Source organism: Pseudorasbora parva, chromosome 14 (assembly GCF_024679245.1).
Source record: "Pseudorasbora parva isolate DD20220531a chromosome 14, ASM2467924v1, whole genome shotgun sequence".
NCBI classification, from domain to species: domain Eukaryota; kingdom Metazoa; phylum Chordata; class Actinopteri; order Cypriniformes; family Gobionidae; genus Pseudorasbora; species Pseudorasbora parva.
In genome coordinates this window covers 39,518,908-39,545,403 of record NC_090185.1, presented here as the reverse complement: position 1 = coordinate 39,545,403, position 26,496 = coordinate 39,518,908, and the positions used below count along the sequence as shown (strand labels likewise).

The window sequence follows — 26,496 nt, the reverse complement described above, 5'->3', positions numbered from 1 at the left end:
GCCGCGCAAAACTCAGATGTGGGGGAGTCATTTCTAAATCACAGAGGTCCCTATAATACTAATCCCGTGTGAATAGTGCTGTAGATAGCCGAACCACTTCCACGCCACTAAAGAAAGTTAGTCTTTCTCCTTACTTGTGGAAGCTCGTCCAGTCACATTTGTAATAGTCAGGGAAACTCTCTTTGTAGCTAAAATGTGCCGCGTTGGATGGTTGGATCTATCAGCCTACTCCTGCTGAGCACTGGCTGCGTGTCTGTGGTGTACGTCATCGCGCTAGCCAATCGTGTTCTGCTCTTTCTGACGGCTGCGCCCTGAACGTCAGTCAGTGAGGAATGCTGTAATGTATATCGAAATATCGGAAATGTGTTTAAAAATCATATCACCGTTATTGAAAAACATTATATCGCGATATATATTGATATTGAATTATTGTCCAGCCCTAGTTACTTGTCATGCGTAATGCAAATGGTTGTCTTCTTTATTCATTTAACTTAATCTTTCTAAAAAAAAAACGTTTTACTTTCAATATCGCAATATATCGTATCGTAACCGCTGTATCGTGATACGTATCGTATCGCCTGATTCTTGCCAATAGACAGCCCTAATAATTATGAGGAAAAAAGTAAAAGTATGACGTATTCAGTCATAATTAAAAGACAAAAAGGCGAAATATGACATATTCGGTCATAATTATTAGATAAACAGTCGAAATATTATGTATATGATGCCATAATTATGAGATTAAAATTGTTATTGGGCTAACGTTTAGCAACAGTGACATGACAGATCTGCTAAATAACCTCAGAGACGCGTTTTAATCACAACACACACCCACACACGGCTTCTTGATCATATATATATTAGTCAAAACAATGTTGAGACTCATATAATAGATCAACTTTTCAAAAAGCACAATATTTTGTCGATGTAAACAAACCACAGCAGTGAGAATGTCACGATAAACGGCTTTAACAGCACGCACACTATCACCAGCGCGTTTAGGCGCTACAGTAGCGCATAAAGCACTCATATAAGCGCAGATATATTAATAATGAGGCCGGAGTAGAGTTATAAAGCTCGTGCGCGTCGGCGGTGTGTTAGCCGTTAGCTGTGCGTGTGACTCAGCTAAATCAAACGCGCTGTTTCTCGTTCAGTCGCTCACACTCACCGGCTGAAGTGATCATGTCTGTCTGCGACCGTCACCGGATCTCCTCCAGCACAATTATTTAATCACACAAACAGTCAGAAAAGAAGAAAGTCTGTCGGACTCTCAATGAAAGAGTGCGAGCGATCAACTGCTATTACAGCACTTACTCATCCGACAATGAGCGGCTCACCGGGACACGCCGAAACTCTGCCTGTAAATATATGTCATTTAGTTTAAAATCAAACGCCGAAGAATACACGACAGGGGAAAAAGGCAAATATTATACAACTGTTATTTCATGGGTAATATAAATACTTATCAAATGAATATATTAAATGTGTAGGGAATGTAGTAGGTAAACGTTTCCAGACAGGCTTTGCAGCGGGCACCCCGGCAGTGGCTCTTCTTCTCTGCTGTTCAGTGAGAAGATGTGAAGCTGCGTCGCCATGCGAGTCACTCGGCGGTCCGAGCTGGAACATTTCCTGCTCGTCTGTTTTGGTTAATCATAATTATTAAAGAAAGAAAAAATATATAACATATAAAGTTATAAATCCGAGATAGAAAAGTACAAATTGTGACAGAAAAAGGGGAAATTATGAAATCATAAATCATAAATATGAGGACAAACTGTAAACAGTCATTTTTTTAATAGGTAAATTAAATTAAATTATTTCTAAATCATAATATTATGGTATACAATTTTGACTTTTTTTATCTCTTATCTCATAAACATAATTCATACACAATACCATAATTCACATTATCATGATTATGATTAACAAAAGCATGATTTGTTGTTTAATGTGGGGAAAATGAGCCCTTATTTGTAACAATAAAAAAAACATTATTATAAATTATGGAAGAGTCTATTGAAGCCCATTTCCACCACATTAAAAAGGGATGCATTGGTAAATCTTAATTATGACTATAAAAGTATTAATTATGACTGTCATAAAAGTCACAATTATGATGTACTAAAATGTTGATATTACAAGATTCAAAATTATGAGATGAATTTGAAATTGAGATATTCAGTAATAACTATGAGATAAAAATAAGAAATGATACACTGTCATAATTAAGATAAAAAGGTCGAAATTATGATGTATTTAGTCATAACTATGAGATAAAAAGTTGAAATTGTCAAAATGTCAAAATTATTAGATACATTTGAAAATGAGACATAAGTATGATAAAAAAAAGAGATGAAATTATAATGTATTTAGTAATAATTATGAGAAAGAAATGTAAAATATGTGCTCAGTCATTATGGGGTAAAAAGTAGAAATTATGAAATTCAAAATTAAGAGAAAAAAATATGAGATACTAAATAAAAAGTTGAGTATGAGTATGAGATTAAAAAGTTGAAACATGAGTACAACAGCCATATAATTATGAGGTACAACGATTCAAATTAAGATTTTTAAATTAAGTTATTTATCCCTCTATGTGATGGATTATGAAATAACCATTAAAACATTTTTAAAATAAGTTTATTTCATACAAACAAAAACAAAAAATACTGGGGGGTACTCATGGAAACTTTGTCATGTGGAAACGCTGTACCACAGTGGAAAATGCTCAAAAAACTAGTTTGTATATAAAATTATGATTTTCTTTTCTTTTTAAATGCTCATTTCTTTTATAAATTGATAGATTTATATACGTGGGACTCATGGAAACAAGAAATAAGAAGATCTATCGTTTGGCTAACTCATCCTCACTCTCGGCTCTCTTCCTCCATTTTCTAATTGTGTTACTTATACACAAACACAACTATACTACAATAAACACTTTAAATAAGTAATAACTGCACTCATATTATTGATGCTACCGTCTATTAAAAAAAAAAAATCCCAATGGGGAAATGCATGACTGCGGGACAGCAGTGCCATATGGACACATTGGTATCTTCTCAATTTACAGTAAAACTATGTTAGATAAAGTTGATTTGTACATAAAAATATCTAATTTACATATCAAAGATGCTGCAAAAGATCCCCTTGAGAAGAGATGTTCAGAAATGAGGTTAAGAGGGTTTGCAGGGACACCATGTGACTTAAAAACAGCACCTCATTGGCCACCTCAAGCCCAGCCCTTTTCATGCCCAGTGCCATTTATTGTTTTTAAAATGAATTGTTGCCATATGGCTGCGCTGTACTAGAGGGTTAAGATAAAAAAGAGGAAATTAGAAAGTAAATAATAAATAAAAAAAAGATACTAAGACACAATTATGAAATAAATAGCTGTAAAATGACGTAGTCAGCCATAATTTTGATTAAAAAAAAATTGTCAATTTGAAGTCCTAATCACAATGAGATTAAAAAGTCAGGATTATGACTTTTGATGTCATTTTAATTATTTCATAATTAACTTTTTGTCATTCTTTTGACTTTTTATCTCACAACTATGAATTACAGAATGATTTAAAAAAAATATATATATATATCAGCATGAAAGAGAAGTTTGCTGGTCTTTTCTTCTCTGTTTGCTTGTCAGGCGTAGCAACAGTAACCAAGGAGGGAGGGGCTTATTGTGCCCAAACAAGAACACATTTAGGGGCGGGGCTTGATTTTGTCAGTGGGGGATTGATTGGACGGCTGTGGTTTGCTATTGGTCATTGGACGGCTGTGGTTTGCTATTGGTCATTGGACGGCTGTGGTTTGCTATTGGTCGATCTCATGTGAGTGACAGGTTGCCCCGCCCCTCACATCCATAAACACGTCACCAGAGAAGAGGAAGGGGAAGTCATTTCATTTAAAGAAACAAACAAGTCCATTTTGACTTCATGGCACCTTTAATATTTCATATATTCAACATGATGGCTTATGTACTGGAATAGTTATGAACAGCTACAATTAATTTGCTTTCAGAATCACATGAGGGAATAGTGCAAAACTTACTGACAATGCAATAAAGTGTTTCTTTCATTTAAACGAACAGCAATTAATACATGACATTCACAGTCCTTCACAGTGTTCAGCGTTATGAATTATTAATAAGCTGTGCTACAGTGACAGTAGTGAGATTTCCTTCATCAGCAGTAATGCTGGAGCAGCCGTCGGTTGCCTTCATCTCTCGACTGGGACGATATAGTGCAAGAAAACATGACCTGAGAGGAGCACAGACGGCGGTGTGTGTGTGTGTGTGTGTGTGTGTGTGTGCATCACTGAGCCAGGTGCTGCGTCTGCAGGGGAATCCCTTCTTCACTCACGTTCGCTTTGGCTGCCAGAGCAAAGATGGCACAATTAGTTGATAGTGGAAAAACTGGTTTGAAACCAAACGTGAGTGACCGGCTTACCTTGCTGCAAACCGTTGGTGCCGAGGTCAGCCTGTCCTCGGTGACGCTTTCTGAAGAGTCCCGGTAAACATTTCAGGGGCCCGAACAAACTGCTTTTGGAGCCGGGGCCGCTTTCTGCAATATAAAGAGCCATTGAGAGAGGACTCGTTATCATTCCCCGAACCATGTGACTCGTGAATAGGGCTGTGCAATATATCGAAATATCGCAAATGTACATATCGCAATACGCATATTGCAACGGCACGCAATATCTGAATGATTTTAATAGGCTACTGCAACATTGTTATAGCAGAGAATAGACTGGGCACATGACTCTTACTTATGGGACCTGCTTGACGTTAAGAAGAGTTATTAAATGCAATAATTTGTAAAAAAAACAATAACTTTTAGTCTCACGCTGTCTGACACACACACACACACACATGAACGATTTGTGACATAAATGTATGCTAAAAACACGGCTGGTCACTTTCAGAAGTTGTGACCTACATTGGTACAACAAGACAAACTTCTGCTGATGATGGGTATTGTGGAAACGCTTGATGTGCGGCACACTAGAGTTTGAGACCATGATGCCACAAAATACAGTCTAGATAGACAGCTCACTGTATTAGCCTATTATGCCCCCGAAAATGTTGTCTAGGTAGGACGCTTGAGTCAGAGTTGAGTTTGTACACTTAAAAAATAAAGGTTGTTCCATGAAGATCCTTTAACATCCATGATATCTTTCCAATGCTCAGAAGGTTCTTTAGATAATTAAACATTCTTCAGACTTAAGCCGTATTCGGACGGTAATAGTTTCTCGTGGGGGTGTAAGGTATTTTCATCATTTACAGGGGATAGTCTGTGATTTTATTGCCGTGTGAATCCTGAATATCAGTGTTTTTCTCGCAACACCCGCGTAAAAATCCCTGCCCGAATTACCTCCTGTTTTTAGACAAACACTGAAGTCGCGTGGTGATTTAACGAATCCACATCTCTGAGTTTTCATGAATATATCACTTCAAAATTCACTGTTTATATCCTGTTTGACCCCTGCAGGGCACCGTACGGCTGCGCTTCGGATGCATTTTAAAGATCTAGACTTTATTACTGAAATGCTGGCGAGTGTACAAGAGCAATTTATTTTATCACCGCTCAAACAATAAAAAGAAGAAAAGCACGTAAACATTTGAGATGGGCCGTTATAACGACAGCAATTATATATGTTAATAACCACCACAGCATTATGATTACCTCATGTAAAAAAAATCACTTATTTCTGCTCATTTCCATGTGGAATAAAATGACATCCTTTATTTTGAGATAAAAGACAAGACAGAAAACCATTTTAACTATAGAGTGTGTCTATATATATCTTCCTTTTTAAAAAAGATTTAATTAAATAATAATTTGCATATTATTTTCCTATTATTAAATTACATATGCATTTATTCTTGATATACTAAGTATATGAGATGTTATATATATGCAGACAGTCATGTTATTGAGCACGTGAGCACAGAACTCTCTCCTCCACCGGGAATAAATCGCCATCCCAATGCACGAGTTTATCACATGAGGCGGCTGGCTCTTCCACATGAGAAACAAATACCATCTGAATAGGGCTAAAGATAGTTCTTACTGTTCACAGAAAGGCTCTATGGGGAACCAAAATGGTTCTTCTATGGCATCATAACTTTTATTTTTAAGAGTGTAATGCCAAATGCTGTCTAGGTAGGTAGCATATAGGTCTACTTGTGTCAAAATAATATAATGTCTGTAAGATTATTGCCGAAAATAAGGTCCATGACCAACAGAAATTCGATTCTTACACATTTTGTTCACTGTTCATCAAGATAATCTTGTTCACAAATAATTATTTCTCTCTCATCGACCACAAATAATTTGAAATGGTATACATTTTTTAGTACTTGGCCCGCCCCATCGGTGGGTATAGAACCGCGCATCACACACACACACACACACACACACACACACACACACACACACACACACACACACACACACACACACACACACACACGTTAGCAGAGTGTTAGTAGTGTTTTTTCCGACACCCCTCACTTTCTTTAATGCAATAACTATAATAATAATAATAATACTAATAATTTGTTACATTTATATAGCGCTTTTCTAGGCACTCAAAGCGCTTTACATAGAAGGGGTAATCTCCTCAACCACCACCAATGTGCAGCATCCACCTGGATGAAGCGACGGCAGCCATATTGCGCCAGAATGCCCACCACACACTCACCAGCTGATTGGTGGAGAGGAGACGGGGTGATTAAGCCAATCAGGATATGGGGATTATTAGGAGGCCATGATGGACAGGGGCCAATGGGCAAATTTGGCCAGGATGCCGGGGTTAAACCCCTACTATTTATCGAAGGACATCCTGGGATTTTTAGCGACCACAGAGAGTCGGGACCTCAGTTTAACGTCTCATCCGAAAGACGGTGCTCTTTGTCAGTATAGTGTCCCCATCGCTATACTGGGGGTGTTAGGCCCCACACAGACCACAGGGTGAGCGCCCCCTGCTGGCCTCACTAACACCTCTACCAGCAGCTCGTGGTTTTCCCAGTTGGTCTCCCATCCAGGTACTGACCAGGCTCAGCCCTGCTTAGCTTCAGTGGGAAACCAGTCTTGGGCTACAGGGTGATATGGCTGCTGGCAAATCATTTTTCTGTCCTTTAGTGTGACTTAATGTCCTCTGGTGTGAACCAAAGATATGTTTTCATCTTAAAATACCTTAAAAAAACCAGTTGAGTATTGCCATAGAGGCGATATAATCATCACTCATCTAAAAACAGGATAATTTTCAGCAGTTTTTGAAAGGATGACAGCGAATTTTGTCTCGTATTTATTGAAAATATCCAACAAGTCATGAATAAAAATTATATTATTCATAATTTTATATTAAATAAATATCACTGTGAAAATAAGTGTCTAACAATGAAGATGAATCTCTTCATTGTTAGACAAAAAATATATTTTTTTATTTTTTGCTGTCACACCATAGGACACATTTACAGTACAGTTCAGTAAAAATGTGAACAAAGTGATAAAGTTAGTGACGCCTTATTTTCTCAAACATCAGACTTCACATTACATAAAGGTACTCGAAAAGTTGAGACAAAAAAAAGTTATAATGGTATAAATGAAATGTGAGTGCGTTTAGTGCTCAGTAATGCTAACTACATTTGATTATTAGTTTTTTTTTAAAAATAGGGGGAAAAAAACTCTAGGGGAATAAATGTACAGGTGCTGGTCATATAATTAGAATATAATCAAAATGTGGATTTATTTAACTAATTCCATTAAAAAAGTGACAACTGTAAATTATATCCATTCATTACACACAGATGATATATTTCAAATGTTTATTTCTTTTAATTTTGGTGATTATAACTGACAACTGGGGGTGGGGGGTGTCATTAACGTTTTAAAATTTCACATTTAAAGAAATCTAGTATTTGACCATGTCTTCAACATGTATTCAAATGTACAACCTACAAATAAGTAAGCAGTTATGATCTGCAATACTTTAAGCAACTTGACTATTATTTATTGAAGAGCCATACAGACACTTTGTGGGTAATGGCATTACAAATGAAAATTATAATTTTTACGGCCACAAAATGACTCTAATTTGCCTCTCAGTAATCACGTGACCGCGATATGAGCGCATGTCGCAACTCTGTTATTCAACGGCTCTGGTTTTAACTGTTCTGCCACACTAAATGCCCCAAAACGCTAGTTGTTGTTTGAATTTCGTATTAAAACTTTTTTTTTAAATGTAAAGCTAAGACTTTGTTTCATATAAAAAACAATTTGGATTTTCTTGGCCAGAGTGAGACGGTGAGACAGCCTGAGCGTGTGTGTCTCATGACAAATGTGTGAGTTGGCAACACTGAGACTTACGGTCGAATGCAACACACCGTGTGTGTGTGTGTGTGTGTGTGTGTGTGTGTGTGTGTGTGTGTGTGTGTGTGTGTGAGAGAGAGAGAGAGAGAGAGAGAGAGAGAGAGAGAGAGAGAGAGAGAGAGAGAGAGAGAGAGAGAGAGAGAGAGAGAGAGAGAGAGAGAGAGAGAGAGAGAGAGAGGCCAGAGAGGGGGGAGAGCTAAGGAAAAAGCAGCTGAACGAATATGCGTGCATCTTTTAAATAGCGTAAAAAATGAATGACGAACCATGTGTAATGTGTCCAAGCACATTAATAGAGAGGCGAAGGGAAGGAAAAGATGTGGTAGTAAAAGTGTACAAGCAATAGGGATTAACGCACCCTGGAGAGGATTGTGAAACAAAACCCATTCAAAAATGTGGGGGAGATTCACAAAGAGTGGACTGCAGCTGGAGTCAGAGCTTCAAGAACCACTACGCACAGACGTTTGCAGGACATGGGTTTCAGCTTCGAACCAAGCGGTTAAGCCACTCTCGAACAACTTGACACAAGGAATGTGAAGCTGAAACCCATGTCCTGCATACGTCTGTGCACCAGAAGCGTCTCATCCGGGCTAAAGACGAAAAGGACTGATGAGTGGTCCAAAGTAATGTTCTCTGATGAAAGTAAATTTTGCATTTCCTTTGGAAATCAGGGTCCCAGAGTCTGGAAGAAGAGAGGAGAGGCACACAATGTATGTTGCTTGAGGTCCGGTGTAAAGTTTCCACAGTCAGTGATGGTTTGGGGTGCCATGTCATCTGCTGGTGTTGGTCAACTGTGTTTTCTGAGGTCCAAGGTCAATGCAGCCATATACCAGGACGTTTCAGAGCACTTCATGCTTCCTGCTGCTGACCAACTTTATGGAGATGCAGATTTCCATTTCCAACAGGACTTGGTACCTGCACACAGTGCCAAAGCAACCGGTCGGTACCTGGTATCCCTGTTCTTAATTGGCCAGCAAACTCGCCTGACCTTAAGCCCATCGAACATCTCTGGGGTATTGTGAAGAGGAAGATGCGATACGCCAGAGCCAACAATGCAGAAGAGCTGAAGGCCACTATCAGAGCAACCTGGGCTCTCGTAACACCTGAGCAGAGCCACAGACTCATCGACTCCATGCCAGGCCGCATTGCTGCAGTAATTCAGGCAAAAGGAGCCACAACTAAGTATTGAGTGCTGAACCTGCTCATACTTTTCATATTCATACGTTTCAGCTGGCCAATAATTCCCAAAAAGATTCTTTGTACTGGTCTTAAGTAATATTCTAATTTTCTGAGATACTGCATTTGTAAATTTTTAGTTGTCAATTATAATCATCGAAAATAAAAGAAATACACATTATATATAAGCACAAAATATACATATACACTTTTCATTTGTAAATAAAAATAATAATAATAATAATGATGATTGCAGTTTAAAATCAAAATTTTAACCAGAATAATACGTGCACTTTATCGTTGTAACAGACTGTTTGATCTCATCTGCACTACACATATCATCATCATATTAATATTATTATACCTGCACTTTGTTTTTTGTTTAACATACTTTTAGTTTGTATTTATATTAAATTTAACTGTATTTATCTGTATTCTTATGTCTAATAGTCACTGTTAGTGTCTGTTAACTGTACGCTCCAAGTGTCTGAGAGCAGTGTTGGGTGTAATTAGTTACTAAGTCATAAGTTACTGTAATTTAATTACTTTTCCCTTGAAACCGTAAAGTAAGGGATTACTCTTATTTTTTCTGTAATTGAATTACAGTTACTTCTGATGTAATTGAACTAAATACTAAATATAATTATACATAATTCAATAGTGAACATAACATAACATCAACATTTAAAGTCTAACTTTAAAATGCATGTTTTTATGTCTCCTTTTCACATTTGTAATACTTTGGTCAGTTAATAAGAGTAATTTATGTAGTTTTATAATGTGTATTTAAATGAATTAAAAGAGCAGTTTTTATGTCTAACCTTGAATTGCTTAACTCGAGGTTGATATAGGATTTAGAAAGTAATTAAAAAGTAATTAGTAATAAGTAATTAAATACTTTATACAGTAATTTGTACAGTAATCTAATTACACTATTGAAGATGTAATTAGTAACTAGTAATTAATTACTTTTTTAGAGTAACTTACCCAACACTGTCTGAGAGTAACGAAATTTCAGATCTCTGTATGCTTTGTACTGTACATGTGGCAGAATTGACGATAAAGCTGACTTTGACTTTTGACTTTGATTAGATATTTTTAACCCATCTAACCTTCCGACATCGAGGACTTCACAGCCCGGCAGGCGTTGCGCCCGATCTCCTGCAATACATCCGGGGACTGTGCGACATACCGGCCGGTCCATATGGCCTGCGGGGGGTGATTAATAAACACCGATCGCAGCGATCGATCCAGTAACTCCACCGACCGGCTCTCCGGCTGACCACCGTGCACGAGCCCCAGCAGAGCCGGGCGGTGCGCGTTCCCCTTTAAGCGCGCTCTCACGTCCTTCAGTATCTCGCGCAAACACACTCCGTTCTCCCGATCACACACATACTCGTGTCTGAAGATGAACACGATCACGGAGCACGCGATAGCTCTCCGTTTGCCGCTGATGTTTCTGCTCGAGCTCACGGTTTTATTCCGGAGCGGGTCCGGTTTCTCAATCGGCTCGGGGCTGCAGGCTTTGGTTTGGGTCTTGATTTGGCCGTTACAGGCGGGGAGGATTTCCTCGCGCTCCCCGTTATTAAACACGTCAGCGATGAAGTCCTGTAAAACACCGGTGTCTCCTTCGGCTCCAGAACTTGTGCTGATTAAATAGATGTTGCGCTTTCCACCGATTTGATGCAGAATTTGCTGGAATGGATCATCATGCTCGCTTTCAGACGCCATTAGCAACGTAACGCATGTACGTCTGTAGCATAAGACAAGAAAAACAAACTTAAAAAATGTACTTAAAAAAACTTATCCGACACCATCTTACATGAAGAACTCGCAGAATCACTGCGAAAGGTGTACGCGCGCACGCGCCTCCCTCCGCCTCCTCTGTGGGTGGATTGACACGCACGCGGTGAAGCTGAAAGCTGTGTCTTCTGATTGGTTAAGCAAATATATGGGCGGGATTTGTTTACACAAGATTGACAAGCTCGCCGTGAAGGAGGAAGGGGTGCGTGTCTTTTGATTGGCTAATCAAATATATGGGCGGGGTTTGTTTACATATTATTGACAAGTGCGTTGAAGTCTTGAAGTAGTAGTGAGTTTCATATTTATCGCGCGACGCTCGCCTTGAAGGTGAAATCTTTCATCTTTTTATCTAACACACTTAATACACAAATTGCAATCACAAATTCAAACAGGAGCTATAAATCCGAGAATAAGAGGGCTATTTGATTAATCTGTACCTTATTCAGAGCAGCCATGACAGGTGAGAACTGTGAGGGAAATAATCTGAGTTCACCCAAAAATGAAATTAATCCATGATTTATTCACGAGTATATGACATTATTCTTTCAGACGAATACAATCGGAGTTATAATAAAAATGTCCTGGCTCCTCCAAGCTTTATAATGGTAGTGAACGGCTGTTTCTGTTTTGACGCCCCCAAAAGTGCATCCATCCATCATAAAAGTGCATCTATTATTAAAGTGCATCTATCATCATAAACGTGCATCCATCCGTCTCTCCATCTTAAACGTGCATCCATCCATCTCACCGTCATAAAAGTGCATCTGTCCATCATAAAAGTGCATCTGTCCATCATTAACGACTGAAGGTTTTGAAGGAGATCCCATAATAATTTAATTTAATTTACAGTAGTAACAACAAATTACATTTTATTATAGGATATGATTATTTCTCATTTAAATATGATGGTTTTCATTATAAATATGGAGATTTTAATATACGATATTTCCCATCTGAATCTAACCAATGTGAATTACTGTGCCTTTCACCCCAAATACCATACTTTTACATTTTCTTCCGTTATTGATAAACTGTTGCTTTAATTACATTGAACAAACCTGAAAATCATTAACAAGACCTTTATCTCAAAATATATTAAATCATTTTAGTGATTCTTATTTGCAAATTAAATGTAGGCCTACAACATTTAAAAAACATCAAATATTAGATCAAGTCAGCCGTCAGCGATCACGTCAAGGATCAGCCGAATCTCCATCTTGAAAAGCGGATGTTTTTCAACATGAGGAAAATCAAATCAAATGCACCTTTAACCCCAGTGCCCTATATATGTTTCATTATTCAGTTGATTTTCCTTCATTAAAAACATATAAAATCTCAAAGTTAGCTATCAAAACCTCTATTAAAAGCATTCGTATTTAAACAGATCCCCTCAGATTATTTTTGTAATAAATAACTAGCTTTGTAATTAATGATAAACTGAGGTCTTGGGTAAGCAGGCCTCCTGACCTTTAGCCAGGACTATTTGCAATCTATACCTCATTGCAATGGATGATAAAATGACTGATCCGTCTATGTGCATGAGCACTGTGTGTTGAATCTGACATGTAACATCACGTTTACCGCACGTCTAATGCAGTGATACACTACACTACACACACACACACTCAATCTCTTGGGGATCTTAACCCCTTAAGTGTCCCCTTTTGGGGGTAGAGCTGAAAAGGCCTTGTCCAGATTCAAATGAATGTAATTCTGGAATGGTTTGGGATATGAACCTAATTTTGGGCTCGTTTTTAAAAACACACTTGGAAGTTTCTTGTACACGTTGAATACAGTTGAATTCTTGTGCAGAAGTTGAATAAAATTGAAAACAAAAACGTTATAGGTGTTTAAGTTTGATGTAATAAGAAAGTAATTTAATATTTATTTATATTTTATAAAATAAAAAAATGTGTTGAATTTAATTTCATGTCAAATGAAAAGCCTTAAGTCTAAATAATTTGTGTTCCAAATTTGACATTGATATCACAAAAAATGAGTTATTTTTAGTCGCTATACCAACAATGTCCACTAGGTACTAGTCATGCTCCTTGTATGATTTAGCCTGACAAGCCAGACCCACATCAAGATGTTTGGTCTGGAAACTCACCATTGACGGCTCAATCCGAGGGGCGGATAAACGGTTGTCTGTCAAACTCCCTCTGCACGCGATAGGATACAACCAACCGGAGCAACGACGGTGAAGCAGAGCTCGCTGACAGATTAAACATTCGCCGTATCCGGTCGGCTAAACTCTGAACACATCTTCCCTTTTTAAGAATGACTTCAGTGCTGCTCTTTGTCCTTTTCTCAGAGAAAAGCTTAACTCCAAGTCTTCCAGAGTCGCGGTCAAAGCTGATTCGAAAGACCGCCGTTCGCCAGCTTCTGTGTTTACTAGAAGACTGTGTTACTAGAAGCACGCAAACGCAACTCGGCCGTCGTCATTATGGCCCCGCCCACCGACTCCATAGCCTACCTACACGATGTGATTGGGCCGTCCAGATTCTGAGGAATACAGCTCAGATAGGAATTGAGAGTTGCTAGACCACACTTGCGGGCAAATTAAATTTGCTGCCGCTAGGGTGCGTCTAGATTTCTAGGCTATGTATGATTTGTAATGGACGACTGATTTGATTTACATTTTTTTAATTATTATTATTCAAACAATAAAGCAATAAAACATTCTAGATAGGTTGTAAATTATTTTTAAACCATAAATATGACATATAAAAATGTAATATGACCATAATAAAACAACTACTACTAAAACCACATTGTACATGAAATTTAGCTTCTTTTTTGTGCTAAATTTTCTTGTCACAAATTAATGAATTACTGTCACTACATAATTTTAAATGTAAATACAATCTCTAAGGTCTCCAATGATATATAGTTTGTCAAGATTAGTTTAGGTTTAGTATAAAAGAAATGATGTAGTATTAACTGGAGTTCTTATCAGTCTTATGGCATTTATGGCTCAGGTAATTGATACTTAAATTCACAAAAATGTAATCAAAACATGTTTTTCAAAACAAAGAATACATTTGATTTGCTGTAATGTTTGTTTATTAAATATAAAAATACAGGGAAATGTGAATACATACATTTAAGTGTAGTTTCACGGATCATCTTGTCCTCTACATGTTTGATGTGTTATTTGAGAGCTTTGGTTGACGGTTTTCAATAAATAAATTATATATATATATATATATATATATATATATATATATATATATATATATATATATATATATATATATATATATATATATATATATATATACTTCCAACATTTTACAGGTCCCTCACAAAAGAATGAAAGTGTGTTTGCAAAGTATTTTCTTTGTTATTTTCTATTCTCTAAAAGAAAATATGCTAAAAATGCATGTATACATGCACACCAGAAAGCTGATAACTACAAATATCAGCTTACTTAAATAACCAGTTTTCCCTGTTTACATGCAAACCAGTAAACTGACAAAAAAACACATACACACACACAAAAAGACTTTATATGACTATATACCGGGTTATTTCCTTGTAGTGAAGGCCTTCTCTTGCCTTATGCACCGTTTTGTCTCCTCTGTCTCCCTCAAATAAGCGAGGAGTAAGCACTGACTTACAGGCTCAGAAACCTGCCTGGGACGCAGCTAGCTAGAGATGTAAAGAAAGCACGACGTACCTTACGGGGCTTATGCTCATTTACAATCAGTTCTATCGCCAAAGGTGCCTACTCCATGTTTATTTGAGGGAAACAGGAGAAAAAACGGCGCATAAGGCAAGAGAAGCTGGTATACCTTTTATTTGATGTTATTTGTATATTTGGAAATATATTTGGTATTAATTTACTCTTGCACAATGGACTGGAAACTAGATAATGCTAGAAAAGCTGCTGATAATGCATAACATTTGCTGATAAATAATGTTTGAGCAATACCTTATTTTAATAAACGATTTGGTTTTTAATGTACGACTCGTAAACACCGCATCCGTAGCGGCTGCCCTTGTTGTTTCGCCGGCTGTGTGACGTCAGAGCTCAGAACTGGGAGTTCATTGATCTAGAGTTTACGGGTGGGAAGTGTTAGAAATTTTCTTCTTGCAAAAATCATTTCACAAAGATCATTTGATTTCAGAAAGACTTTATTCAAATCAACAAAGCGGCAGGAGACAACTCCCGTTCTGTAAATTTGAAGAAGCTTTCCTTTTTTTTCTTTTTTTTTTGTGACTTACCACTTCCTAGTGAGCCCAGGTGATCAACACAAACTTGAGAAAAAGCTAAAATTTGCTCTCCTCAAGATAGTGGCCTATAGAGCCCCGCACATGACATGCAAAAAAAAAAGGTAAACAGTGCGCACGTTTAACTATTACATTCCCTCGATTTATAAATAGTACCCGAGTATTACTATTTTGTTCCCTCGATGTATAAATTGTGCGCACGATTTAGCAAATTGAGGGAACGAATTAGTAAAACTCAGGCACTATTTATAAATCGAGGAAACATAATAGTAATACTCAGGCACTATTTATAAATCGTGGGAACATAATAGTAATACTCAGGCACTATTTAAATCGAGGGAACATAATAGTAATACTCAGGCACTATTTAAATCGAAATAGTAATACTCAGGCACTATTTAAATCGAGGGAACATAAGAGTAATACTCAGGCACTATTTAAATCGAGGGAACATAATAGTAATACTCAGGCACTATTTAAATCGAAATAGTAATACTCAGGCACTATTTAAATCGAAATAGTGATACTCAGGCACTATTTAAATCGAGGGAACATAAGAGTAATACTCAGGCACTATTTAAATCGAGGGAACATAATAGTAATACTCAGGCACTATTTAAATCGAGGGAACATAATAGTAATACTCAGGCACTATTTAAATCGAAATAGTAATACTCAGGCACTATTTAAATCGAGGGAACATAAGAGTAATACTCAGGCACTATTTAAATCGAGGGAACATAATAGTAATACTCAGGCACTATTTAAATCGAGGGAACATAATAGTAATACTCAGGCACTATTTAAATCGAAATAGTAATACTCAGGCACTATTTAAATCGAGGGAACATAATAGTAATACTCAGGCACTATTTAAATCGAGGGAACATAATAGTAATACTCAGGCACTATTTAAATCGAGGGAACATAATAGTAATACTCAGGCACTATTTAAATCGAGGGAACATAATAGTAATACTCAGGCACTATTTAAATCGAGGGAACATAATAGTAATACTCAGGCACTATTTAAATCGAAATAGTAATACTCAGGCACTATTTAAATCGAGGGAACATAATAGTAATACTCAGGCACTATTTAAATCGAGGGAACATAATAGTAATACTCAGGCACTATTTAAATCGAAATAGTAATACTCAGGCACTATTTAAATCGAAATAGTAATACTCAGGCACTATTTAAATCGAAATAGTAATACTCAGGCACTATTTAAATCGAAATAGTAATACTCAGGCACTATTTAAATCGAGGGAACATAATAGTAATACTCAGGCACTATTTAAATCGAGGGAACATAATAGTAATACTCAGGCACTATTTAAATCGAAATAGTAATACTCAGGCACTATTTAAATCGAGGGAACATAATAGTAATACTCAGGCACTATTTAAATCGAAATAGTAATACTCAGGCACTATTTAAATCGAGGGAACATAATAGTAATACTCAGGCACTATTTAAATCGAGGGAACATAATAGTGATACTCAGGCACTATTTAAATCGAGGGAACATAATAGTGTAACGGATTCACAGAGGCAGGATTCAATTGCAAGTAACTCAGTTTATTGACAGAAGTGTCACAGAAGCCAAAACTCAGAACACAGAAGAAGTCCGGATAAGACGGAGCAGTGAGAGAGACTCTGTTGGCGACACGGGCAGGCTGTGAGCAGCAGTGACTCGGGAGCGCGGTTGAGGTAATCCGGGAAGGGATCCAGCGTTTCACGGAAGGGGGAAACGACAACCAACACGGAGACACAAGGGGAACATCCAACAACGCTCTGACAAAGACAAGAGAGAAACAGAGAGACTAAATAGGGTGAAGCTGATGAGTTGCAGCTGGTGCAGGTGATCAGCCACAGGTGCGTGATGAGCCAATCCCAGGCTCCGCCCTCACCTACATTCAACACGCACCCAAGAGTGAGACAGGGAATCCATGAACCGTGACAGTACCCCTCCCCCTAGGAGCGTCCCCTGACGCTCCCAGCCGACCTTACCTGTTGATTGTAATCATCAATAAGGGAGTGATCCAGAATGTCCCTAGCAGGAACCCAACTTCTCTCCTCCGGACCGTAACCTTCCCAGTCCACCAAGTACTGGAAACCGCGTCCCCTCCGTCTAGAATCCAGAATGCGATTAACCGAATAAGTTGGTTCCCCATCTACGAGTCGCGGCGGTGGGGGAACCGGGACTGGCGGATTAAGGTGGGAGTGAAAAACAGGTTTGATTTTGGATACATGGAAGGCGGGATGAATCCTCCTGTACGCCGGAGGGAGTTTGAGGCGGACTGTCACCGGACTAATGATCTTGGTGACAGTGAACGGGCCGATAAATTTGGGAGCAAGTTTATTAGATACGGAGCGGAGAGGAATGTTCTTGGTAGAAAGCCACACTTTTTGACCGACGACGTAAACGGGAGGCTTAGACCGGTGGCGATCGGCTTTAGCCTTGGTGCGCGCTCCCACCTGGAGCAGAGTCTCACGGGCTCTGGTCCATGTGCGATGACACCTCTGGATAAAGGCGTGAACAGAGGGGACCGCGACCTCGGAATCCAGACTAGGAAAAATAGGTGGCTGGTAACCTACACTACACTCAAATGGCGAAAGGCCCGTAGATGACACTGGTAACGAGTTATGAGCGTACTCAACCATAGAGAGTTGCTGGCTCCAGGATGAAGGATTCTTGGATACCAAACATCGCAACACTCTCTCCAGATCCTGATTGGCTCTCTCGGTCTGACCGTTGCTTTGGGGGTGATAACCCGAAGACAGACTAACCGTGGCTCCTAGTAATTTACAAAACTCCTGCCAAAATTTGGACACAAATTGGGAACCTCTGTCGGAGACCACGTCCATCGGGAGGCCATGTAACCGAAAGACGTGATCTACTACAGATACCGCTGTCTCCTTGGCTGAGGGTAATTTGGGCAAGGGAATGAAATGTGCTGCCTTCGAGAATCGGTCCACGACGGTCAAAACGACCGTCTTGCCCTGGGAGGGCGGGAGGGCGGTAACAAAATCTAGAGCGATGTGGGACCAGGGTCTCGAAGGAACAGACAGCGGCTGAAGTAACCCCTGGGGAGGTTGGTTAGATGTCTTACCAACCGCACAGACCGAGCAAGCCAAAACAAAACTGCGAACGTCGCGAGCCATAAGTGGCCACCAAAATCGTTGCTTTATTAAACTGCAAGTGCGGTTTACCCCTGGATGACAGGCAATGTTGGAGCAGTGACCCCATTTGAGGACCTCGGATCTTAACCCCTCCGGAACGAACAAACAACTCGGTGGGCCGCCGGGCGGGGGCGTTACCCCTTCTAAGGCCACTTTGACCTTCGATTCGATCTCCCATGTGAGTGTAGAGATAACTATCTTCTCTGGCAAAATACACTCGGGAGTAACCGGGCGTTCGGAAGCATCAAAAATACGAGATAAAGAGTCGGGTTTGATGTTTTTAGACCCGGGGCGGTACGAGAGAACAAAGTCAAAACGTCCGAAAAAAAGTGCCCACAGAGCCTGCCTGGAGTTGAGTCTTTTAGCAGATCTAATATATTCAAGGTTCTTATGATCCGTCCATACAATAAAAGGTACCCCCGACCCTTCAAGCCAATGACGCCACTCCTCCAACGCTAACTTGACGGCCAACAACTCTCTGTTACCAATGTCATAATTGCGTTCGGCAGGAGAAAGACGATGGGAGAAAAACGCGCACGGGTGCATCTTGTCATCTGAGGGAGAGCGCTGTGAAAGAACCGCTCCTACCCCCACCTCTGACGCGTCGACCTCTACCACGAACTGACGTGTGGGATCAGGGGCGACTAAGATGGGAGCCGAAACAAAGCGGCTTTTCAGTTTGGCGAATACAGCCTCGGCTGTATCGGACCACCTGAACGTCATTCGGGGAGAGGTCAAGGCAGTCAGAGGTGCGGCTAGTTGGCTGAAATTGCGAATAAAACGCCGATAGAAATTGGCGAACCCCAGAAACCTCTGTAGGGCCTTACGGGAATCTGGACTTGGCCAATCCATCACAGCCTTAACCTTGTCGGGATCCATGCGCATTCCCTCCGATGACACGATGTACCCTAAAAAAGGAACAGACTGTGCATGAAAAGCGCATTTCTCCGCCTTGACAAAAAGCCCATTCTCTAGCAACCTCTGAAGCACTCGTCTGACGTGTCGAACATGTTCCTGGAGAGACGAAGAAAAAATCAAAATGTCATCCAGGTAGACATATATGAATTGGTCGACCATGTCTCTCAACACATCATTGACGAGTGCCTGGAAAACCGCTGGGGAGTTGGAAAGGCCGAAAGGCATGACCAAGTATTCAAAATGCCCCCTGGGGGTGTTAAATGCGGTTTTCCATTCATCCCCCTCCCTGATGCGAACCAAATGATAAGCGTTACGTAAGTCCAACTTCGTGAAGACGGATGCTCCCTGTAACCTCTCGAAAGCTGAAGACATCAACGGCAAAGGATAGGTATTCTTTACCGTGATGTTATTCAGCCCTCGGTAATCAATGCAAGGTCGCAGAGAACCATCCTTCTTCCCCACGAAGAAGAACCCCGCCCCCGCTGGAGAAGAGGAAGGGCGGATGAATTTGGAGGCTAGAGAATCAGAAATATATTTCTCCATGGCCTCCCTCTCTGGAATAGAAAGAGAGTATAGTTTGCCCTTAGGCGGAGACTTACCTGGGAGTAAATCTATAGCACAGTCATAGGGACGATGCGGAGGGAGAGAAGCAGCTCGGGACTTACTGAACACTTCCTTCAGGTCGAGGTACTCCGGAGGCACGTTAGACAGATTCACCGTCTCACTCTGAAAAACAGAACGAGAAACAGACGAACAAGCAGACACCAAACAAGACTCATAACATCTATCACTCCACGCAGACACAGAGTTTTGTCCCCAGTCAACCCTTGGATTGTGTAACTCCAGCCAAGGGTGACCGAGGACAACGGGAGCCAAAGGGGAGTCCAGGATGAAAAATGAAATGCGTTCTGTGTGGTTGCCGGAAGTGATCAGTGTAAGTGGTTCAGTGGTGAATGAAATGTCAGGGAGAACTTGTCCGTTGAGTGCGTTGACAGAAATGGTGTTCTTGAGTGCAATGGTGGGTATGTTAAGTTTGTGAGCAAGGGCAGAGTCAATGAAGTTACCTTCCGCTCCCGAGTCGAGGAGGGCGAGGCTGGAATAATCCTGAGCTGCCCACAGCAATCTCACCGGGAGGAGAGTGGAGGATGAGGTCTTTTCCACGGAGATCCCGCCCGACAGTAGCCTTCCTTTTACCGCCGGGCGTGGTCTTTTACCGGGCAGGAGTCTAGCAGGTGTCCGTTCCCGCCGCAGTACAGGCAAAGACCACGGGATCTCCGTCTCGCCTTCTCCTCCCGGGAGAGCCGAGCTCGACCCACCTGCAGGGGCTCCGGGTCGAAGGTGTAGCTGACCGCATCCGTAGCGCTGGCCTGAGGGCATTCGACACTCCCATGCTGAGGCTCCATCCTGGACCTCAGCCGACTCAGACGAGCGTCCACCCTCAAAGCAAGGTCAATGAGACCGTCAATCTTCTCCGGAAGGTCGATGGCGAATATCTCCTTCTGGATGCGGTCAGCCAGCCCATGCAGGAACATGTCCCACTGTGCCTCCTCGTTCCACTTGCACTCGGCGGCCAGGGTGCGGAACTCGATGGAATAATCCGAGACCGAGCGGTTACCTTGGCGGAGCTCTGCGAGTTGACGTGCCGCTTCTCTTCCGGTCACCGCTCGGTCAAACACCCTTCTCATCTCTGCCGCCAGCGTCTGGAACGAGGAGCAGCAAGGATGTTGGTTCTCCCACACCGCCGTTCCCCAAAGTGCGGCTCGTCCGGAGAGCAGGGTGAGGACGAATGCCACCTTAGATCTTTCCGTGTTGAAAGTCTGCGGTTGAAGAGCGAAAAACAAGGAACACTTGGTAAGGAAGGCTCTGCAATAATTGCTCTCACCGGCATAACTCTCGGGGGTAGGCAGACGTGGTTCCGGTTGCCGCGATGCAGATGGTGTGTGGGGAATCGGCGGTGGGTCGGGCACAGTGGGACCGACGAGTTGTTGCATCTGTTGGGTCAGCTCGGCCACCCGTGCCACCAAGGTGTGTACTGCCTGTCCTGTGGCAGTTAAGTTCGCCTCCTGCTGGTCCAGTCTCTCGTTGCTGCTGGTCAGTAGGGCGTTGATACTCGCTGAATCCATGGTTGGTCAGAGCGTTCTGTAACGGATTCACAGAGGCAGGATTCAATTGCAAGTAACTCAGTTTATTGACAGAAGTGTCACAGAAGCCAAAACTCAGAACACAGAAGAAGTCCGGATAAGACGGAGCAGTGAGAGAGACTCTGTTGGCGACACGGGCAGGCTGTGAGCAGCAGTGACTCGGGAGCGCGGTTGAGGTAATCCGGGAAGGGATCCAGCGTTTCACGGAAGGGGGAAACGACAACCAACACGGAGACACAAGGGGAACATCCAACAACGCTCTGACAAAGACAAGAGAGAAACAGAGAGACTAAATAGGGTGAAGCTGATGAGTTGCAGCTGGTGCAGGTGATCAGCCACAGGTGCGTGATGAGCCAATCCCAGGCTCCGCCCTCACCTACATTCAACACGCACCCAAGAGTGAGACAGGGAATCCATGAACCGTGACAAATAGTGATACTCAGGCACTATTTAAATCGAGGGAACATAATAGTAATACTCAGGCACTATTTAAATCGAGGGAACATAATAGTAATACTCAGGCACTATTTAAATCGAGGGAACATAATAGTAATACTCAGGCACTATTTAAATCGAGGGAACATAATAGTAATACTCAGGCACTATTTAAATCGAAATAGTAATACTCAGGCACTATTTAAATCGAAATAGTAATACTCAGGCACTATTTAAATCGAAATAGTAATACTCAGGCACTATTTAAATCGAGGGAACATAATAGTAATACTCAGGCACTATTTAAATCGAGGGAACATAATAGTAATACTCAGGCACTATTTAAATCGAAATAGTAATACTCAGGCACTATTTAAATCGAGGGAACATAATAGTAATACTCAGGCACTATTTAAATCGAGGGAACATAATAGTAATACTCAGGCACTATTTAAATCGAAATAGTAATACTCAGGCACTATTTAAATCGAGGGAACATAATAGTAATACTCAGGCACTATTTAAATCGAGGGAACATAATAGTGATACTCAGGCACTATTTAAATCGAGGGAACATAATAGTGATACTCAGGCACTATTTAAATCGAGGGAACATAATAGTGATACTCAGGCACTATTTAAATCGAGGGAACATAATAGTAATACTCAGGCACTATTTAAATCGAAATAGTAATACTCAGGCACTATTTAAATCGAGGGAACATAATAGTAATACTCAGGCACTATTTAAATCGAGGGAACATAATAGTAATACTCAGGCACTATTTAAATCGAAATAGTAATACTCAGGCACTATTTAAATCGAGGGAACATAATAGTAATACTCAGGCACTATTTAAATCGAGGGAACATAATAGTAATACTCAGGCACTATTTAAATCGAGGGAACATAATAGTAATACTCAGGCACTATTTAAATCGAGGGAACATAATAGTAATACTCAGGCACTATTTAAATCGAAATAGTAATACTCAGGCACTATTTAAATCGAGGGAACATAATAGTAATACTCAGGCACTATTTAAATCGAGGGAACATAATAGTAATACTCAGGCACTATTTAAATCGAGGGAACATAATAGTAATACTCAGGCACTATTTAAATCGAAATAGTAATACTCAGGCACTATTTAAATCGAAATAGTAATACTCAGGCACTATTTAAATCGAAATAGTAATACTCAGGCACTATTTAAATCGAAATAGTAATACTCAGGCACTATTTAAATCGAGGGAACATAATAGTAATACTCAGGCACAATTTAAATCGAGGGAACATAATAGTAATACTCAGGCACTATTTAAATCGAAATAGTAATACTCAGGCACTATTTAAATCGAGGGAACATAATAGTAATACTCAGGCACTATTTAAATCGAGGGAACATAATAGTGATACTCAGGCACTATTTAAATCGAGGGAACATAATAGTGATACTCAGGCACTATTTAAATCGAGGGAACATAATAGTAATACTCAGGTACTATTTAAATCGAGGGAACATAATAGTAATACTCAGGTAATATTTAAATCGAGGGAACATAATAGTAATACTCAGGTACTATTTAAATCGAGGGAACATAATAGTAATACTCAGGTACTATTTAAATCGAGGGAACATAATAGTAATACTCAGGCACTATTTAAATCGAGGGAACATAATAGTAATACTCAGGCACTATTTAAATTGAGGCAACGAACTAGTAATACTCAGGCACTATTTAAATCGAGGGAACATAATAGTAATACTCAGGTACTATTTAAATCGAGGGAACATAATAGTAATACTCAGGATCTATTTAAATCGAGGGAACATAATAGTAATACTCAGGCACTATTTAAATCGAGGGAACATAATAGTAATACTCAGGCACTATTTAAATCGAGGGAACATAATAGTAATACTCAGGTACTATTTAAATCGAGGGAACGAAATAGTAATACTCAGGTACTATTTAAATCGAGGGAACATAATAGTAATACTCAGGCACTATTTAAATCGAGGGAACATAATAGTAATACTCAGGATCTATTTAAATCGAGGGAACATAATAGTAATACTCAGGCACTATTTAAATCGAGGGAACATAATAGTAATACTCAGGCACTATTTAAATCGAGGGAACATAATAGTAATACTCAGGTACTATTTAAATCGAGGGAACGAAATAGTAATACTCAGGTACTATTTAAATCGAGGGAACATAATAGTAATACTCAGGCACTATTTAAATCGAGGGAACATAATAGTAATACTCAGGCACTATTTAAATTGAGGCAACGAACTAGTAAAAATTGGGCACCATTTATAAATCGAGGGAACAAAATAGTAAAACTCAGGCACTATTTAAATCGAGGGAACATAATAGTAATACTCAGGCACTATTTAAATCGAGGGAACGAAATAGTAAATAGTGTGCATGATTTATAAATTGAGGGAACAAATTAGTAAAAATTGGGCACTATTTATAAATCGAGGGAATGAAATAGTAATACTCAGGCACTATTTATAAATCAAGGGAACGAAATAGTAATACTCGGGCACGATTTATAAATCGAGGGAACGAAATAGTAAAAATTGGGCACTATTTATAAATCAAGGGAATGAATTAGTAAAACTCGGGCACTGTTTATAAATCAAGGGAATGAAATAGTAAAACTCGGGCACTGTTTATAAATCAAGGGAATGAAATAGTAAAACGTGTGCACGATTTTTACTCCATTTATTTCAGCGCAAAAATCAGGGTAAGGCAAAAAATGTATGACCTTATCTTTGTGACTATTCAATAAACCATGACATCAAATCATTTAATTAATAAAATCTTTCACATTAAAGAATGTTCGAACATCAACACCAATGACACTTTTAAACGTAGGAAAACATGGGGAAAGGTAGGACATTTTTCTTTAAATATGATTTACTCATAACTATTTTTCATATGGTCAATAATATAGCAGGAAATTCAGCTGTGTTTTATATGTCTTTTGTAATATTTGACTGAATTGTGGCAGTTGTTTTTGAAACTCTATCCACTAGTTTTTATTAGTCAGACCAGATGTGCATGACTGAAATATGCTGGGAAGATTATCTTACCTCAGATCTTCAGTATGAGGAAACATCATGAAATACCCATCAATCATTCTTGGTATAACCAACACGCTGTTTGGTTATTTAAGATAAAAACCTTCATGCATTATAAAAGATAGGCTATATCTGTCTTCATCACCTTCTTTCTTGATAATCTTCAAATAGGAAATATCTGGGCTGCTTTTCCCTAAAGCATTGTAGGCCTAACCCGTATTGCCACCTATGGGCAAAGTGTTTGGCATACAAAGAGAGCAATTATTTGGCAACTCTTTGAGTCTGTTCTAAGACAAAGATGATGTTTAAACCAGCTTAAAATGATCTTACGTTTATTTCAGGTTAGGGTTGTGATTTAATTCAATTAAACAAATAAATGTGAGGAAAACAGACACTTCTTATCTGATCTTCTCATGACTGATTCTGGTTAATCCACTTGATATGTGCAAAGAAGTTTCTCAAGCATTTAAACAATGAGAAGCATGAACTCGATTGTTATCAAATGTGACTTCTCGGCATAAACTAACTTCCTCCTAATAAATGCACACATATATTTTATTTAAAATGTATCATAACTCATAAGCTTCAGATTTTCCAATTGCATATTAAAAAGATTAGGATAACATTAATAATGCAGAAGGATAGTTGGAAACAGTATCCGAGGCCCTGATTGAATGGGGGGAAATGAAACACAAAATGGCAGCTGGAGAAAAGGTTTACTTGATATTTCACATATTTTATAGAAACATATATGAGCCTTATGCAATTTATGTAGCTAGATTATGCTTGGTCAGTACTTTAACACATGATTACCACGATTAAAGGCAGGCAGTTTTTGTAAACTCACATTAGCAAAATAACATAAATGTTAAATCTTTTGATCTTATATGACTTCTAGTTAATATAAGACAAAAGTGACATTCTGACCTCGCACCACTTCATGAATTAATCACACTGAAGCGAGCAGAAGTTAAATGATATCCACACAATATTAAATATTACGCAACACAGCTCAAGTGATTGAGTTAACCTAAAAACAAAACAAAAACATAAAAAAAAATTGAACGTATTTTTTTTTTATTGTGACAAGAATTAGTTGTAATCATAGTTAAAGGGTTT

The 26,496-nt window shown here is 39.4% G+C and overlaps 2 protein-coding genes across 2 annotated transcripts in view; both read right to left on the bottom strand.

Annotated features, from left to right (window-relative positions):
• Positions 1–1,328, bottom strand: part of psmd1 (proteasome 26S subunit, non-ATPase 1) — a 69,282-nt gene extending 67,954 nt beyond the window's left edge. Inside the window, exon 1 of the mRNA XM_067416393.1 lies at positions 1,169–1,328. Coding sequence (XP_067272494.1) covers positions 1,169–1,184 — 16 coding nt within the window. The 5' untranslated portion in view covers positions 1,185–1,328. The remainder of the gene's footprint in view (positions 1–1,168) is intronic.
• A 2,597-nt stretch (positions 1,329–3,925) lies between these two features.
• LOC137040613 (uncharacterized protein C2orf72 homolog) lies at positions 3,926–11,456 on the bottom strand. The gene is made up of 3 exons (XM_067416386.1): positions 10,661–11,456; positions 4,449–4,562; positions 3,926–4,372 (listed from the first exon to the last, which is right to left on the bottom strand). Exons 1-3 carry the CDS (start codon positions 11,277–11,279, stop codon positions 4,314–4,316), a joined length of 792 nt encoding a protein of 263 aa, XP_067272487.1. The 5' UTR covers positions 11,280–11,456; the 3' UTR covers positions 3,926–4,313.
• Between the last annotated feature and the right edge of the window lie 15,040 nt (positions 11,457–26,496).

What these genes read in the sequence shown, in the direction of transcription:
- LOC137040613 (XM_067416386.1), bottom strand. Translation starts at nt 11,279, where the DNA reads ATGGCGTCTGAAAGCGAGCATGATGATCCATTCCAGCAAATTCTGCAT. An exon ending in GAAGTCCTCGATGTCGGAAG is followed by an intron (nt 4,563 to 10,660) that starts GTTAGATGGGTT and finishes TTTATATTGCAG; the next exon opens with AAAGCGGCCCCGGCTCCAAA. An exon ending in CACCAACGGTTTGCAGCAAG is followed by an intron (nt 4,373 to 4,448) that starts GTAAGCCGGTCA and finishes TTGCTCTGGCAG; the next exon opens with CCAAAGCGAACGTGAGTGAA.